This window comes from Ctenopharyngodon idella, chromosome 10 (assembly GCF_019924925.1).
Source record: "Ctenopharyngodon idella isolate HZGC_01 chromosome 10, HZGC01, whole genome shotgun sequence".
NCBI classification, from domain to species: domain Eukaryota; kingdom Metazoa; phylum Chordata; class Actinopteri; order Cypriniformes; family Xenocyprididae; genus Ctenopharyngodon; species Ctenopharyngodon idella.
In genome coordinates this window covers 43,984,377-44,003,151 of record NC_067229.1, presented here as the reverse complement: position 1 = coordinate 44,003,151, position 18,775 = coordinate 43,984,377, and the positions used below count along the sequence as shown (strand labels likewise).

The following is an 18,775-nucleotide window of genomic DNA, read 5'->3' as shown; positions in this document are numbered from 1 at the left end:
TGTCTTTTTCCGAGGTGCCATGATTGTCTGTGAGGACATTGACGTATCTCAAAAAACTTCATTGGCTGATGGCGGACATGCTTTTTTGAGATACGCCAATGTCCTCATAGACAATCATGGCACCTCGGAAAAAGACACTGCATGCCAATTTTCAAGTCAGTCGGACTAACGGTGAAGTAGTTATAGCCAGTTTCATGTTTTTTTTCCTGTTATAGCGCCACCAAGTGTCCAGTCACTGCATCCTTTTTCACGCAACCAAAGAATGAGCTCTTACATAGGTGTGCTGAGTTTGGTAAAAAAATTGAGTTATAGCCATTTTAGTAAAAGTGGCTCCGCCCACTTCAAATTTTTCAGTAGCCTTCAGTTATGAGCCATTTTGTACTTTTCACCTGCTGTAGTGCCCCCGTCAGGCCAATCAGGGCGAGCCTTGCTGATGTTGTAGATGGTGTAAGCACTACCAGCCCTCAAAGTTTCAAGTCTCTATGACTTATGGTTTGGTCTGCCTGATCACTTTTATGGGAGAATGCTGATCCTTGGAAATTTTAACAATTACAATAGGGTTTCGGCGCTGCGCACTTGAACCCCTAATAAACCTGGAAGACTTTGGCAGAAGTGCAAACAGGTTGTGGCCAGGGTGAGAGGGGTCTGTGATGATGTTACCTGTCCATTTCTTCTCTGAAGGTTGGGCAGGTGCACACCAATTATCTTCTCGGATGTTCTAACAGTCCATTGCAGTCTTATGTCTGATTTGCTGGCTGACCCAAACCATGGATGTTGATGATTGTGTGGAGAGACAGTCAGAGCGGGTGTGGGGTGTGAGATCTGGCTTTTCAAACCTGCAGTAAAACACATTCAGGTCGTCAGCCAGTTGTTGATTCTCCACAATGCTGGGGGATTGCCTCTTGTAGCTGGTGATTAGCCATCCTAGGTGTATATGACTATCTTCTTTCCGACAAACACAATCTGAGATATATTTAAAAATATCCTGGCTCTTCCAAGCTTTATAATGGTAGTGAATGGCTTCCCAGATTTTGAAGATAAAAAAATGCTTGAATGGTGGGTTATTATTATTCATAATAAAAAAACACAACAACTAGAAAAACACAACTTATCCTTTGCAGGTTCCCTATAAGCACTGGGTTTAAATACAAAATATGGCAAAAATCTTCCGCAATCATCTTGTCAGTCAAATGAAATCTGACTCTTGCTGCTGATCTGTGCTGCGACTCTCGTTTGGCTCACGCTGCATTAAGCAGATGCGTTCAGTTTTTAATTGTAGTGTCTGTTTTCTAACTGAACTAAATGATTTTTTTATTACTATAAAAAAAATCTAAACGACGGTGGGGGGTGGTAACGTGGTGGGCAAGTGACGTACCGGTGTTGCGGTTGAACATCGTTAACACCATCAACGCAGACTATCACAGCAAACCTAGTGGAAACACACATGTCCTCGCAGAAACTGATGTAGGATGTCCCGGTGTCAGTGAGCTCATCCAGATCAGTGGCTGCGGCACTCAGTGCAGTCGAAACAGGCTTGTAATTCCCACTCTTTTTCATTGGTCCATCTTTTTGCAGTCCCTTACTACAGGCTTAGCAGATTTAAGTTTCTGCCAATAGTTGCAAGTTATTTTAATTTTACATTGTTAAGATTGAATTAATTATTATCTTTTCATCAGCTCACGAACACCTTGCAGTTCCTTGACAAACCTCAGTTTTGGAAACCCTGATGTAATGTGATGCTTAATGCATTTCATGTTGTTGATAACAATAGTATGCATTTTCTTTAGGTTAAAAGTAATCTAAAAGTAATCAAAAAGTAGTCTGTGTATAATCTAATAGATTACATTACAGGCTACAGTTTTCCTCATGTAATTTATAATTTATCTAGCCAGCACTGATTATTAAATGAATGCATAATACTTTATTCTGTGCAATCAGCCATTTACAATCTTTATGAAACATTAAAATAAAATAGACAACTACATTTTGTCTAAAGCATTGTCTTTGCCCTAGCAAACAGATCCTCATCTAACAGCAGTGCAAAGGACGACCCAGTTTTGGTCAATCGAATCTTCCTACGCAGAAGGAGAGCAGCCACAGCCAGACCTGAGAGAGTTTGGCCTGATGGCATAATACCCTATATTATTAGTGGCAACTTTAGTGGTAAGGTCCCAAATATATAATTTTCATAGTAAGTTGGCAATCAATGTGTTAACTACATGACCTCAGTCCTTTACTGATTTAAATCAAATGCCCTGCAGGCAGCCAGCGAGCCATTTTCAAGCAAGCCATGCGTCACTGGGAGAAACACACTTGCGTGACCTTCATGGAAAGAAGCACGGAGGAGAGCTACATCGTCTTTACCATCCGGCCATGTGGGTAAGTTCACGCTCTGAGCATCTCTGTAGAGAGAATACTGTTGCTCACCATATTGATTATTCCAGTTTCTCCCTCAGTCCCCGATGCACAGAAACTCACCTCTCTGCCAGCATTCCAAAGCTCCAATCATTTCAGCAGTTTCCTTGATTTTGGCTTTCTATAGGCGCCAAGCGCACAAACAAGTTATCTTCTAGAGCAAATCTGGCTCCCAGCAAGCAGTGCTGTAGTGTAGTCACTGTGAATTGCCCTTTACAAACCATTTTACAGGATATTCAGCACACAAAATAATTAGAGCGGCACTTGAGAGACTAGACACTATCACAGCCAGAACTCTGTGCATTTGCAAATTCAATATCTAAATAGCTTGGCTATTGGTTAAGATAATTCAATTGTCTGCACAGCCTAAGTGACATTAGCAGAAAAACAACAGAGACCAAGCAATTGTTCGTTTAGAATAATGTGCACATAATAATTGTGATTTAAAAAATGGCTCTGTTACTTTTCAGAGGGACCACACATACATACAACTAATATTAATAAAATTATGACTCCTTTTAATATAATTATAAAATCCTAAGTGATTTGATTTTCATTTTTTGCCTGGCAGATGATAAAATGGGTTAAAAGTTCCCTTAGACCCAAGCCTTGCACTTTTGTTCAAAAGTTTGGGGTCAGTAAGAGGGTTTTTTTTTATTTATGTTTTTGAAAGAATTCTTTTGCTCACCAAGGCTGCATCAATTTGATCAAAAAAGTAAACAGTAAAAAAAGTAAGTTTTTATAGCACTGAATGAATGATTGACTGACTGACTGATTGAATGAATGATTGAATTGATTGGAGTGTATGTGTAAAAATACTAACACTCTGTTTGTAAAAAGTTGGACCTTGGTGAAGTTTTCATGGCTCTGACAGCCACGTCACTCCACCGCAGTTCCCAGAAGAGTAGGCCATGTGCCACCTGTGACCAAAAACATCCTTGCTTTGGATTCAGTCAGTACAAAGCTCCAATTTCTCAGCAGAGACAGATCCTGACCTCAAGGTCTGACTGACAAAGCTTGCTGCATTCAGCTCATTGTGTGTCTCTGTTGAATTGAGCAAAACTTTGTTGAACTTCGATTAATTAAAAGGCTGAAGGATGAACTTGATGGTTGCAATACAGTAAAACAGTAATATTATGAATTAGTATTATTTGTTATATTATATTGCTTACTATTTTAATATATTTTAAAATGTAATTCATTCCTGTGATGGCATAGTTAAATTTTCAGCATCATTACTCCAGCCTTCAGTGATTCTTCAGAAATCATTCTGATATGCTAAATTTGTTGCTCAAGAAATATATATATATTAAACTCTAGATGGCGCAGGCTGTTAGGTCCTTAATTCAATCTGCTTGCTATCACGTCTTTCTCTATAGGGCAGTAGCCAATGAGCTCGCTGCTCAACCTTCAAATACTTGGTCAGCATTTGCTATAGTAGTGCAGCGCGCTTTCATAAACCCTCCACCTTCCCCAGCTCCACCTGTATAGATCTGCTACTGGTAATTAATGTATGCTATATTGTACAACAGCAGCATGTCATGTATGTATTGGCAGTAGCAAGTCCCATACTTGCTCTGCAGCAGCAGCAATAACAGCAGATCAATTCCCCCAAGACCAAACATATCAACATTGTCATATCCATTACCATGCCAAACACTCCAAGAGTTGTCATGACAGAAATTTCTTTACAGTCAATTTATCACTTTAATGTGTCCTTGCTCAATAAAAGTATTAATTTCTTTAAAAAAAAAAAAATCAAACTTTTAAAAGGTAGTGTAGCTTCATCTGAGAAAGTCTATTGATCTTTGCCTAAAATTGTACCAGACGAAACATTGTTTGATGTTTTTTCTGCAACTGAGAAGAGAGTAATAATAAAAAAACATTAATTTGACTCTGTTTACCAAATGTGTCTGCTAAATATGTTCAAAAGTGTTTTCTAACCCCAGGTTGGCTTCTTTGAAGGTGCTGCTCATTTGTCGGGCGGAGGGGTGGTGGTCCACAGGCCATATCTATCGGGAAGAACTGTGACAAGTTTGGCATCGTGGTGCATGAACTCGGACATGTCATTGGATTCTGGCACGAGCACACCCGACCCGACCGGGACGAACATGTTGATATATTTCGAGAAAACATCCAGCCAGGTACAAGAACTATCTAAGCCTCTGGGTAAATAGAATGATATCTCATACTTATGTATATGCTTATAGTTGCTACTTGTAACTTTTTATGCATTATACTATATCTAAAATCCAGAATAATCTTTAATTGCTGAGATTCAGTTGAAGTGTTTGTGTGATGCAGTCTATGTTGCACTTTACAGGTCAGGAGTACAATTTCATAAAGATGGAGCCAGATGATGTGGATTCGCTTGGGGAGGTTTACGATTTTGACAGTATCATGCATTATGCCAGAAACACCTTTTCCAGGTTTGGACTCTTAAGTGTTTATTGTACTTGTACACAACTAGATATTATTATTTTTTTAGAAATAATTGGATAATATATAACATACAAATGAATACAATTTCTGGTAATACATCACTTAATTCTGATTATGCAGCCTCTCATTGACGCTATAATTATATTCTGTGTGTTAATTGGAGAATCAACAACCATTATTAATTCTCTAACAAATTAAAAGCTAACACTTTACAATACGTTTTCATTAGTTAATGACATGAATAACAATAAACAACAATTCTACGGCATTTATTAATCATAGTTAATGGGGATTTCTACAAAGTTGTATTTGTTAATGCTCTGTGAACTAACATGAACAAACAATGAACAATTAGATTTTTACTAACTAATGTTAACAAAGAATAATAAATACTAAATATTTTGGTAATTGTTAGTTCATTTTAGCTGATGCATTAAAGGATCAGTTCACTTTCATACAAAATTTTCCTGATAATTTACTCACCCCCATGTCATCCAAGATGTTCATGTCTTTCTTTCTTCAGTCGAAAAGAAATTAAGGTTTTTAATGAAAACATTCCAGGATTTTTCTCCTTATAGTGGACTTCAATGGACTCCAAACGGTTGAAGGTCAAAATTACAGTTTCAGTGCAGCTTCAAAGGGCTTTAAACGATACCAGACGAGGAATAAGGGTCTTATTTAGTGAAACGATCGGTCATTTTCGAAAAAAATGTAAATGTATATGCTTTAATGATCGCCTTCCAAGTGCTTCCGCCACAACCGTACTTTCGTATTCTTCAAAAAGCTTACGCTGTATGTCCTACGCCTTCTCTATTCTACTTACGAAAAAAAATTTAACTGCCGCTGCGTTCATTCCGTAAGTAGAATAGGGAAGGCATAGGACATACAGCATAAGCTTTTTGAAGAATATGAAAGTACGGTTTTGGCAGAAGCACTGTTCAAAACACAATTCAGTGTTTTGTTTTGCTCTATCCTCTGCTCTTCCATGTTCGTCAGTATGTCATGTGACGGGTCAAAGTTCACTCATCCACCAGAACTAAACTCGCATACGGAATGCAGTGATTATAGTTTATAAAGTTATAAAATGGATATTTTTCTTACAAAAACGAATCGCATTACTTCAAAAGGCCTTTGTTAACCCCCCTAGAGCCGTATGGATTACTTTTATGATGTATGGATGTGCTTTTTTTGGGCTTCAAAATCTCATTTACTATTTACTCCCATTATAAAGCTTTGAAGAGCCAGGATATTTTTTAATATAACTCCGATTGTGTTTGGCTGAAAGAAGAAAGTCATATAGACCTAGGATGGCTTGAGTGTGAGTAAATTATGGGATCATTTTAATTTTTAGGTGAACTAACCCTTTAACTAATGTTAACAAATGAGACCTTATTGTAAAAATACAAATACTAATTTCTACACTAATTCTAAATGACAGGGACCTCATTGCATCTGTTAGTGTTTTGGTATTTAAGACAAGTGTTGAGCTGATGAGGCAGTCCAGGACTTGAGGACTTGGTGCTCTCACCGACTGCTGACTAACCTGTTGTTAGTGGCTTGAGGATGGAGATACAGCCAGCTGCTTTGAGGGGGCCTGTTGTTGTTTAGGACAAGAGGAAGGAATCCAGACAGGGAGCCAAGGCTGAAGTGCAGTTAGACTTTTGGTAGAGTGTCCTTTAGTCAGTTCTTTTGGGTCTTACAAAGCTTCTTTGAATTGACTATGTTGAAAACCTGCAAACAGTTTGGAAACAGTGAGGCTAATTCTGGTGTAGTCTTAACCAGAAATAATTCATATTCAAGGTTGTTGTGGTCAGCTTCTGCAAGAAGTTGAGCTTTTATTTTATGGAATGCAATGGACTGGTACTGTTCTGTATAATGTGTTTTTCTAGTTTGCTGAGCTAGATATTGCTCTTTCTGTGAAGTAAAAAAGTTGTGCTTGTGAGTCATTTTTTTTGTAGTTGGTTCTTTTTAATGAATCGGTTCAGCCTATTCACAAATTGGTCTGAGTGATTCGCTAGCAAATCAGTCTGAATCTAGGAGTCTGGCATGGTTTCTCTCTGATTGTTATTTTAGTGCTTTGCAAAGTGGCCCCTGTCCTATGGCCTCTCAACTAGGAATATTCACATTGTGCGGTTTTACCTCCAGCATTTTGCAGTCAGGGGATCCTGGATTTAGGCCAAAACAAATAAAGCCCTTCCAGGCTTTTTGTCTTGGACAATTGCTGGGCTGGAGTTCTGTTGTGCTCTGGCATGCAGGGTGGGCTCCAGGGAGTCGGAGTCCAGGGAGCCAATGCTTTAAACTCTGTTCTGACCGCTCCGTGTCCGCATGCTGGACATTCAGGGTGCTGTCATCATGGGAACTGGACGAGAGTGAAGAGCAATCATTCTGTTCTCAAAACATCAGAGAGAAAGACTATATATAGTGGGCAGATGTCAATCAAATATGGTTCATACATATTTTGATTTTGGAATATTGGCATTGTTTGGAGTGCAAGCTGGATCCCTGATGTCATAAACATGTACAGTGGCCCCAAAAAGTATTTAGACATTTAAATATAATTAAAAATGTTACCAAATCAGCATATTAGAATGATTTATGAAGGAGCATGTGACACTGAAACATGGTTATTATCGTGAACTAAAACATTATTTGAAGCAAAATAAACGTTAACTGAAATAAAATTTAATTTAACAAACTTAAACTTATTTTATTTCAGCTAGTTGCCAAGGCAATATTTCTCATTTAGTTTGTTGACAAAATAAAAAGTAAATAAAACAATTAAAACTAAATAGAACAACTAATAAAATAAAATAAAACTATATAGACCCCCCAAAACTAACAAAAATTACAAAACACACAACAAAATTACTAAACCTTTTAACTAAAATTGAAGTGAAAGCAGAAAATATAAAAATAAAATCTAATTAAAAATGTATATTAAAAAAAAATGAATAGTATGTCAATGATACTAATATAACACTGCACTAAAGACACCACAGGAACATATTTTAAATATATAAAATATATTAAAATTAATATTAAAAAAATGTGTAATGTTTCACAGTATTATAGTTTTTACTATATTTTTATAAATAAATGCAGGCTTGGTGAGTATAAGACACTTCTTTCAAAAACCAACATCTAAAAAGAACTTTTGAACATATCTCCAATGTCATAAACATGTACAGTGTTCCCAAAACATATTTGGACACTTAAGACACTTAAATAAAATGTGACCACAAAAAACAAGTGGCATTTATTTTAAAGAAAGATAGCACAAACACTTTTTAAGCAAACCATTTCATATAAAGAGGTTTTAAATTATACACATTTATACATATCTGTTTAAAACTGACATAAAGCCATTGCAAAATTATCTCTAAAATTAAGTTTTAATAAAGGCTTGTGTAGCATTTGCATGCAACAACAATTTAAAGGTGCAGTAAGAGGTTTTTGAGAAACACTGTTGATATTTGAAATTGACACCCAAACAAACACACTCTACCCAAAAGAAATCACCCCCCCCTTTGGGTGCTCTGCACCCAAACACACTATGCAACACAGACAATGACTAACAGCTGGGGCATTAGATTGTCCCCTGACTATAGCTAATATTACAACAACAGCATATCTTCTGTGAAACATAACAAGACGTTACTCGCATATCAAGCAGAAATAAAGCAACCTTGGCGTCCATTTCCAGGCCTTCACGTCTCTCCAGTGCTGGAAAGTTAGATTATATTCCTCTGACCTTTTTCTCTTTAATAATATCTCTCTTTCTACATTCTTTCTACAACTCTCCCCCTTGCTCACTCGCTCTCCTCCGCCATCATGAGCATATACGCCACCTACTGCTGATTAGCTACAAGAGTGTTGTGGTGCTTGGTTGATCTACTTTGTTTTTTCACCTATTTTCACAGTCAGGACTATGTACAAACACAATATTTTTTTGGCACAAACATAGAGCAAATATTCACAAAGTTGTTCGTTTGGTATTGTTTCCATTTTCAACAGTGTTTCTAAGAAATTGCTTACTGCACCTTTAATTGTGGATTAAATGTTCACATGTGGTCACTGTGGTCTCATCATGAATCAGCCATGTAGGAAATCTTTGGGTCCGTTGACAGGTTAATAACACATAATGTCTCAATATATGATCGGATTCGTTTTTCAGATGCATTCTCCCTGCTGCTGTATCTTAGTTCCTCTAAAAGCCTACTGAGAATTCACTGAAGTAATTGGGGAGCTGTTGTTTTTATGTCTGAAAAAAAGGGGCATCTATCTTGATACCATGCTGCCAAGATATGAGGTTGATGGAGTCCGACCTCCCATCGGACAGCGGACGAGACTGAGCAAAGGGGACATCGCTCAAGCAAGAAAATTATACAAGTGTCCAAGTAAGTGGCCCTTCACATCCCATGCATCATCTGTTTTTAGATTTCCTCCTGAATGTTCTTGACAAATGCATTTGTGACTGTGACATCAGTTTAAAAAGGGCATGAGCTGCATTTCTTTTTATTTTATAATGTTCTCTGAGGTCCACTTATAATGTTTTCAAGAACATCAAAAACATCCTAATTTAGAAGTTGTATGCTATTCTCTATCCTGTTTTTGACCCCCTCTTTCGAACACACTATTTTGATGGGCGTGTCACTTTCAAGACTTGGAAGTAAATGCCTGCTGCTATGATTGGTTAACAGTTTTGCATATTTAAATATTTTCAATGTCCCCTCAATTACACTTGTGGAATTGTTTTGAAAATTTTAGAAGTTTGAAAAAATATCTTACATAGTTGAAACATTTGCCAACAATGTGAAACATTTATGTGTATTACATATGCTTTATAAGTCTTGGTTGTGGCAAATAAAGTAAAGAAAATAAAAAAAAGCAGTACACTAAGGCAAGGCAAGTCAAGAAAGCGACAGATTTCACTAAGTAGTTCTACCTCCTACCTATGCAAATTAGAATCAGTTGGGTTAGTGCATGTTGTTAGGTTAGAAAAAGGCTTACCCAGCTCTGAATGCAAGTATTTGACATCTCATGATGGGTAGAAGCAAAGAGCTCTCCCAAGACTTTCACAAGATTTTTCCCGTACATAACAACGGCACTGGTTACAGAAGGATTTTCCAACTCCTAAATGTTCCTGTAAGCACCATTGGGGCCATTTTCCACAACTGAAAGGAACATCATTCCACCATCAACTGGCCATTCAAAGGAGCTCCTCGCAAGATTTCTGATCAGGGAGTCAGAAGGTTAGTCAGAAGAGTAGCCCAAGAGCCAAGGACCACTCGGAAAGAAGTCCAGAAAGACTTGGAGGCAGCAGGTACAGTTGTCACAGAGAAAACAATAGGAAATGCACCCCACCGCCACAGCCTCCATGCACGCTCACCACAGAAAGTGCCATTATTGAAGAAAAGAATTCTTGAGATGAATTTGTTGCCATCCACCAGGATGATGAAGATGAGACTTTTGGTGGACCTTCCACCAGGACAACAATTCAGAACACACTGCAAAGAAGAGTTTGAATTGGTTCCAGAAGAAGAAAATAAAGTTGTTAGAATGTCCCAGTAAATCACCAGACCTAAACAGTGCAAGAAACAGCTCAGTGCTTTTCATGTTTCACAATTGTTCAGTGTCTTCAACCACATAATGTTTATTTGAGGTTTCAGACATTTAAATATATATAAGACATTTATAGTCTGTTAAATTCAAATTCCATACACTGATATGGATGCTGCAATAATCCTTTCAATTATAATGTGACATCAATTATAAGTGTTTTATTCATATCAGATACATTGTGTATGAAACGATAAAGTTTACTCTTCTTTTCCCAGTTCACCAGCCAGTTACTTTTATGTATTTCGGGAAAAAATGGATGAATTTACATAAACCCGACAAATCCTCTGAATTGCGGTGCAAACTCATTGCGCGTTTTATCAACTAACATGATCGTTATGAGGGTATTTAAATGACAAAACACATTCACTTCTACATATTTGACAATCAGAATATATCATATAATTCATGATATAGTTAACAAGTTTGTGTATATTATGAATAAAAAAGGAAAAACGAAATAAATGCAATACACACCTGTCATAATGTGTCTGCGTGACGCGTCGTGTCTGGGGGCTCAGCTATAATATAGAGCCCCTAGAATATAGATACCCCAACACCATTGCTGTTGGATCCATTGTTGTTGGCACTACATCATCTTTTATTCTCAGTCTCTCTAAAAAGCCTGCGTCGAACTGTGCCTTGTTTAAAAAAGTATCAGAAGTAAAATGAAGTGAATAAATGAACAATGTCTTACTGGAACTTCGTTAAAATAAAGTTCATCCACGCTTTCTTAATGTTAGGATCACAAGGATGGCAATGCGCACAGACTGTGTTTTTACACTTCAAAAAGTCTTGTAATCCTCAGAGGCATCTCTATGGATTTGTTGTTGAAGTAATCCCATGTTTGTGTCTGTTTCATATTTACTACTCCATGACATGCGCAAATTATTGGCGGGGCTGAAGATGCAATGATGTAGAAGTAGGCATTGATCTTCTTCTGCAGAGGCGGTCTTTTGTCACACTATTATGTCAAATGTGAAAAAATCCAAAACGAGTCATTTGGGCAGCTTGTTTTTTTTTGTTTGTTTGTTTTTTTGTTTTTTAAAAAAAGCTGTTTTTGGACTAAGAAGGAAGTTTTGAGGTATGAAACTTTTAGGATATTTTTATAGTTCAATGGCTTCTTATATGTCAAAAGATGAAAGAAAATTTGATTTCTTAAATCATGACCCGTTTAATTATTTATGTACAGTGGGAGAATGATGCAGCTGTATAATTATCCCCTATAATTGAGCATTTGTTTTTGCAGTCATCTCCTTTAATCTTAGCTGGAATGATGGCAATACTTCAAAATAAAAACACGATCTTTAAAACTGACCTTACCATCTGCAAAACTCCTACTGTTTTCCAATAAGGGGATCCGGTTTCCAGGTCAAGCATCTGTGAGTTTCTCTCAATGTGGTTTCGACTCTGGTTTGTGCACAGGATGTGGTGAGAGCCTTCAGGACAGCACTGGAAACTTCTCCTCCCCTGGGTTCCCTAACGGATACGCCGCATATCTTCACTGTATATGGAGGATATCGGTCACGCCTGGAGAAAAGGTAGAAGAACTTCACATAGAATATATAGACATTTTGATGGATGTTTCATAACACATTTTTCAGTCAGTAAAAGTTTTTTTTAATTTTATTTCTATTTTGCATTACACACAAAACACAATCAAATAAATAAAATTATAAAAAAAATATATTAATAAAAGATTATACTTGTTTTCAAACCGTTTTGGAAATGAATGGGAGACAAATTTCATCTAGCGGAAACTGTTGGTACTGCGGCCAAACAAAATCTTACTGAAAGCTAATTTTTTGAGATATCAAGCTCAAATTTGGAACACAACTTGTTTATATTTATCGCATAAAATTTAGATTATTTTTATTTTTTTAGATTTATGGCTTAATTTACATAAAATCAAAGAAATAATCAAACAATACAGCAAAAACATTAATATTGTGAAATATTTTTACAATTTAAAAAAACTGTTTTCTATTTGCATATATTTTAAAATCTAATTTATTACTCCAGTCTTCAGTGTTACATTATCCTTCAGAAATTATTTTAATATGCTGATTTGCTGCTCAAGAAACATTTCCGACATTTCTTACTCACCCCAAACTTTTGAACGGTGGTGTATATTGTAAGTTTAGATATAAACTTTTAGATATAAACTTATACATAAAACTTACAATATACAATAGTAGGAGACTAGGAGTACACAGATTCTTTGATTAACTTGACAGAAAGTAGAAGGTTTATTAGGCTGCTGTGACTTTAAGAGCTTATGCAATGATCCAATATACTGTTACACAACATGCGTCATTTTTCTCTCAACTATTTGCGTTTCAAAACTGACTATATTTACTATATTTACCTGAATACTTAACAAGGCTGGCATTTTGACATAGTTTTGTGTGTATTTGACTGTTTAAGCGCAGTAAGCAATGAAAAAGAAGTCAATTTGGTATTCACAAGTTGTTTGTGTGAGTGCCACTTATATAGATGAGTGGTGAGCACACTTTTGATGTGAGCTCAAAACCTGCGGGAATGAGTCAAATTATGTGCAATACAAGCACTATTCAACCAGAGCGAGTGAGCGGAGGCAGGTGTGTCAATTTGCCATCGGAGTGAAGAGAGAGTGAAGTGATACATATAGAAATATTGATATTTTTGACAATACTAGTAAAAATAACCTTCTTGTGACTCCCAACTTTTTTTTTTTATTTTGTCTGTGTTTGTTTCTCTTTGTTAGATCATTCTTAATTTTACCTCAATGGATCTGTACAGAAGTCACTTGTGCTGGTACGACCATGTGGAGATCCGTGATGGATACTGGAGAGATGCACCTTTGAAAGGTTCTCATATTTATTAAGATAATTTCTGCATGTTTTTGTCTTAAATGCATTTTAATTAGGTTTTTGTTAGTAAATAAAAACTTCTCTCGGCTTTAGGATTATTGGAAAGAAGGGCATGGAAACACTAAATAATTTGTAATACTATGTAAATGTAATACTAAATAATTTAATATTCCATTAACCCTGTCCATGACATTCTGGAAGTAAGTTGAGCCCCGTCATTTTTTGATCAATTTGTTGCAATTGCCTCAGGCCGTTTTTGTGGAGACCAGCTACCCGAGGCCATCGTCTCCACTGACAGTCGACTGTGGATTGAATTCCGCAGCAGCAGTAATTGGGTGGGGAAAGGCTTCTCTGCTGTTTATGAAGGTATAAGTCCACTGATCATCAGCTGAGAGCCCATCTGAACTGATGTAGTGTTAATGTCTGATGTCCTATCCATGGTTTCAGCTATTTGTGGAGGTGAAGTGAGAAGAGATAGTGGACAGATCGAGTCACCCAATTACCCTGACGACTATCGCCCTAATAAAGTTTGCACATGGAAGATCATCGTACCCCAGGGGTTTCATGTGGGCCTCATCTTCCAGTCGTTTGAGGTAGGGTATATGAGTCTTGCTTTTTTTGTTTGTTATTTTCATGCGGTTTTCTATAACTATCCTCAGAATGCACTGCAACAGAGTGTCTGAAACAACAAAAATATATATATCAAGGTGTATGCTTCTCAGGAAATGCTGTAATTTGTGCACCACGTGTCCCTATGACTGTTACTGATATAAATATCAGCCATGTCTTTATCATTTCACTTTTTATGGAATAAAAAAAATTATATTATATCATATATTATGTAACGCTGGTTATGTAAGCACTGTATTTAAAAATGCTTGTTTTTGCGAAAATTGATTGTTGATTGAAAATTGATTGCGTTAAAAAACTACTGTCAGGATTTACTAAAGAGAAATATTAGTGCTGAAAAGGCATGGACAGGGTTATTTTTGCGGCTGACCTTATTACATATGCATTTGTAGGAGTTTCCCTTTCAGACGCAAAATTTATGGGAAGAGAGTATTTAAATGAATAATGCAAGGCGATTTACTAAGGTTTGTGCTAGTCAATTTACTGGTATTTGCATCATTATTTACTGCCCCAAAAAAGCATGTCCTAAACCAAGAATTTGTGCTGCTCTTGGTAGATTGCGTTGGTCATCATGGAAATGATCCGGCTGTGTCTGTGTTCTTTAATTTGTGCGTCGTCAGTAGATCCACTCCCATGGGCTCGTTTTTGGAATTGCGCTCTCAATAGAGAGTAAATCAGGCCCAGTATGATTTAAAATGTACTTTATGTATTTAACTTTTTTTTAAAAGTGTGCTTAACCCTCTGGTGCTCTTCAGTCAAATTACTTTACTTTTTTTTTTTTTTTTTTTTTTTTAAGAATTTTTTACTTCATCAGAATGGTACAAAACTTGGTAAAGGTTTTGGCACTTGCTATATGAACACAAAAAAATCATGGACATGATGCGAAAAGGTTAAATGGTCCTAAAAAAAATAGTCACACTTGTGCTCCTCGTGGTTGAAAATGACTGCATTGAAGATGAATGGGAGACGAATTTCATCTAGTGAAAACTTTTGGTACTGTGGCCAAACAAAATCTTACTGAAAGCTAATTTTTTTGAGATATCAAACTTAAATTTAGACCACAATTTGTTTAGATTTATGGCTTTTATTTTCTAGCAGTTTTAGAGTAAAACATGTTTTTGAAAATATATATTTCATATAAAAATTGAAAATTATTAAAGTATAAAGTATTTTTTTTTTTGTATTTTTCATAACAATAAATGTAAAATTTTGTAACTTTAAATTTGCTTTAAACTTTAAATTAACTTTTTTAAACTTTTTTCATTTAAGCAATAATTTGCCAAGTGTTGTCTTTGAAAAGAGATCAAAATTAAGTTCAAGCATTCGAAATTTATGACAGTTTAAGTTGGAAATTTCATTTTCAGGTCTATGCTCAAAAAGTAAATAATTGGATTATAACTGCAGCATAAATATAATTTTGTACCATAAAATCCCCTAAAATACAAATACTAAATAAAAAACATTATCAAACTAAAATAAAGTACATTAATTTAATTGAAATAAAAAAAAATTTGTCATTTTTGACCGACACGTGAAGAGCACCAGCGGTTATGAAATATAGTATATATGAAAGTGTACTTTAATTTCATTAACATTGTTATCTGCAAGTAGCCTACAGTTTTATAAAAATATACTTTTAAGATTTGAAGTACACTACAAGCACAATTAAGTACAGTTAATCACAGATTTTCACAAGTGTTATTATGAAGGAAAGTGCAGATGGGAAGAAAGAGGGGGAAAAGGACTGGGAAATGCCATAAAATGTTAAAGTCATTAATGAGTTGAAAATACACCATAAATCCATGAAATGTCTGTGATTTACTGCGTCTTGAGCTTGTTGTCATGGCATCAAAGTGATTATTAACAATAAGACAGTCTGAAGCGTTCTCGTGTTCAGTGTGTTCAGCATTCAGTGTTCCTCATTGACTGTTCTGACAGAGGTGTCACAAGTAACATTTCTATTCTGATCCTTTCCTCATGAGCTTCTCTGCTTTCACACTTAGATTGAAAAACATGACAACTGTGCTTATGACTACCTGGAAGTGCGAGATGGCGATTCTGAGAGCAGTCCTCTACTGGGCCATTTCTGCGGCTACGAAAAGCCAGACGATGTCAAGAGCAGCTCCAACCAGCTGTGGATGAAGTTTGTATCTGACGGCTCTGTGAACAAAGCTGGGTTTGCAGCTAATTTCTTTAAAGGTGACTCTCCTAAATGCATATTGACTGCTTTGCCTACTTTTGTGACCTTCTGACCTTGAGGTTTGCTTCTAATGCAGAGATTGATGAATGCTCCAGGGCCTGATAACGGTCACTGTGAGCAGCGCTGTATCAACACCCTGGGCAGCTACCACTGCGCCTGCGACCCTGGTTACGAGCTTGCCCCGGACCGCCGCAGCTGCGCAGGTGATACCTAATACTTGTTCTTGTAAAACGCCAAGCAATGTGCTAAAAACCATGCAGAACATCCTAGTTATATATACTAAATTTCACATTTAAGCAGAAGTCTAAATATATTATTTTATTATTAGTGATGTTAGCGAGAAGGCCTGGCTCACAGTCTCCACTCTAATTCATCCCAAAGGTGTTCTATCGGGTTGAGGTCAGGACTCTGTGCAGGCCAGTCAAGTTCCTCCACACCAAACTCGCTCATTCATGTCTTTATGGACCTTGCTTTGTGCACTGGTGCGCAGTCATGTTGGAACAGGAAGGGGCCATCCCCAAACTGTTCCCACAAAGTTGGGAGCATGAAATTGTCCAAAATGTCTTGGCATGCTGAAGCATTAAGAGTTCCTTTCACTGGAACTAAGGGGCCAAGCCCAACCCCTGAAAAACAACCCCACACTATAATCCCCCCTCCACCAAACTTTACACTTGGCACAATGCTGTCAGGCAAGTACCGTTCTCCTGCAACCGCCAAACCCAGACTCATCCATTGGATTGCCAGACAGAGAGGCGTGATTCGTCACTCCAGAGTACTCGTCTCCACTGCTCTAGAGTCCAGTGGCGGCGTGCTTTACACCACTGCATCCGACGCCTTGCATTGCACTTGGTGGTGTAAGGCTTGGATGCAGCTGCTCGGTCATGGAAACCCATTCCATGAAGCTCCCTACACACTGTTCTTGAGTTAATCTGAAGGCCACACGAAGTTTGGAGGTCTGTAGCTATTGGCTCTGTAGAACGTTGGCGACTTCTGCGCACTGTGCGCCTCAGCATGCGCTGACCCCGCTCTGTCAGCGCATGCTGAGGAATATTTAGTAGTGAGGAAATTTCACAAATGGACTTATTGCACAGGTGGCAACCTATCACGGTACCACACTTGAATTCACTGAGCTCCTGAGAGTGACCCATTCTTTCACAAATGTTTGTAGAAGCAGTCTGCATGCCTAGGTGCTTGATTTTATACACCTGTGGCCATGGAAGTGATTGGAACACTAGAATTCAATGATTTGGAGGGGTGTCCCAATACTTTTGGCAATATAGTATATCTGCCTGTTATATCCTGTGTTTTGTATTATATAATATAAAAATGGTTAGGTTTAGGGGTAGAGGTTGGGTTACGTGCTCAAAAATGTCTAAATAGTGCATGTTGATGATGCTAAAGGGGAGCCCTGTGCATTAAAAAGCGACACCAAGGGGTTCTGACAAAGAGTCCACATGTGACAAGTTGGAAGTGAGAACGTGTTTATTCTCAGGCCTTTGTACATTTTTAAGGAACAGACTGTGAAATCTAGTTGCCTTATTACAAATTGCTGTTACCGATCGAGAAAAAAAGAGTGTGATAATTATATTCCAGTTAAAAAGGGACTACTTCATTCACTGCTCTCTAATTAGGCTTCGAGGGTTTTCTGAGTGGTAGCCTACTTTTCATCATATCAGTTTGTAAGATTTTGATTGCAATCATTGTTAATGTAATTGTACTGGAAAATTAGAACATGTCTAACTGAAGTGGAGTGACCTGTGTTTGTGCTAACAGACATAAGTGGGAGAAATCATGTGGCTTGTTGTAGAGAGATGTGCTGTTTTATAGCTATCGGCTTTATGCCTGCCAGATTATGAAACAGAAAAAAAAATCCCATTGATTTACATTGGAGGAGGGATTCAAGCCATGTCTAGAAAACAGAATTTTATAGAGAATTAGAGATGATCTGTTTTGCCTTGAGCCAGTACTCATCCACCCAGGGGCCGGTTACATAAACCACTAAGACTAGTCTTACAAGTTAGTCATCAACTTTTTTCAGCCAGTTATGTAAAACGTACATTGGCATTGGCCTAATTTGATACCAAAAAGTAAGACTTACTGCTAGTGGGTCTTACTCGATCTTAAAACAGAAGCTGCATCCGAAATCACGTACTGAATTTGAAATTACTTTGTGACCATTAAAAAAAGTACACTCTATATAGTTTGAATACGAGTAGTATGAATGGAATTCAGATGTACTACATCCGCCATGTTGTTACTGTCATATGACCTACCAGCATCAGTTGCGTCGCTTCACTTCCATTCATAAATCCCCTCCCACGATCTCATGGGATAGTAAAGTGTCCACCGAATGCACTCTTCAGGATCTCGGCAGAAGTAGCAGGTCGTCCAGGGACTTTTCACCTACTGTTTTTCAAATACTGTGTATCCGGACATACTACTCTGTTGGCGTACTGTTTTTCGCATACTACATAGTAGGAAAGTATTCGATTTCGGATGCAGCAAATGTCTTAATGGCTGTGTTTATACAACTGTCCCCAGAACTCCCAAGTAACCACTAAAAACACTCGTAACACCTTAGCAACCATATAACAATACCCTGGCGACCACCCGCAAC

General features: G+C 37.3%; 1 protein-coding gene across 1 annotated transcript in view; it reads left to right on the top strand.

Annotated features, from left to right (window-relative positions):
* bmp1b (bone morphogenetic protein 1b) overlaps positions 1–18,775 on the top strand; it is a 32,032-nt gene that overhangs the window by 5,457 nt on the left and 7,800 nt on the right. The window contains 12 exon segments of the mRNA XM_051909170.1: positions 2,014–2,163; positions 2,262–2,379; positions 4,381–4,559; positions 4,739–4,844; positions 9,130–9,254; positions 11,902–12,017; positions 13,223–13,325; positions 13,578–13,694; positions 13,776–13,921; positions 15,962–16,157; positions 16,235–16,251; positions 16,253–16,361. Coding sequence (XP_051765130.1) covers positions 2,014–2,163; positions 2,262–2,379; positions 4,381–4,559; positions 4,739–4,844; positions 9,130–9,254; positions 11,902–12,017; positions 13,223–13,325; positions 13,578–13,694; positions 13,776–13,921; positions 15,962–16,157; positions 16,235–16,251; positions 16,253–16,361 — 1,482 coding nt within the window.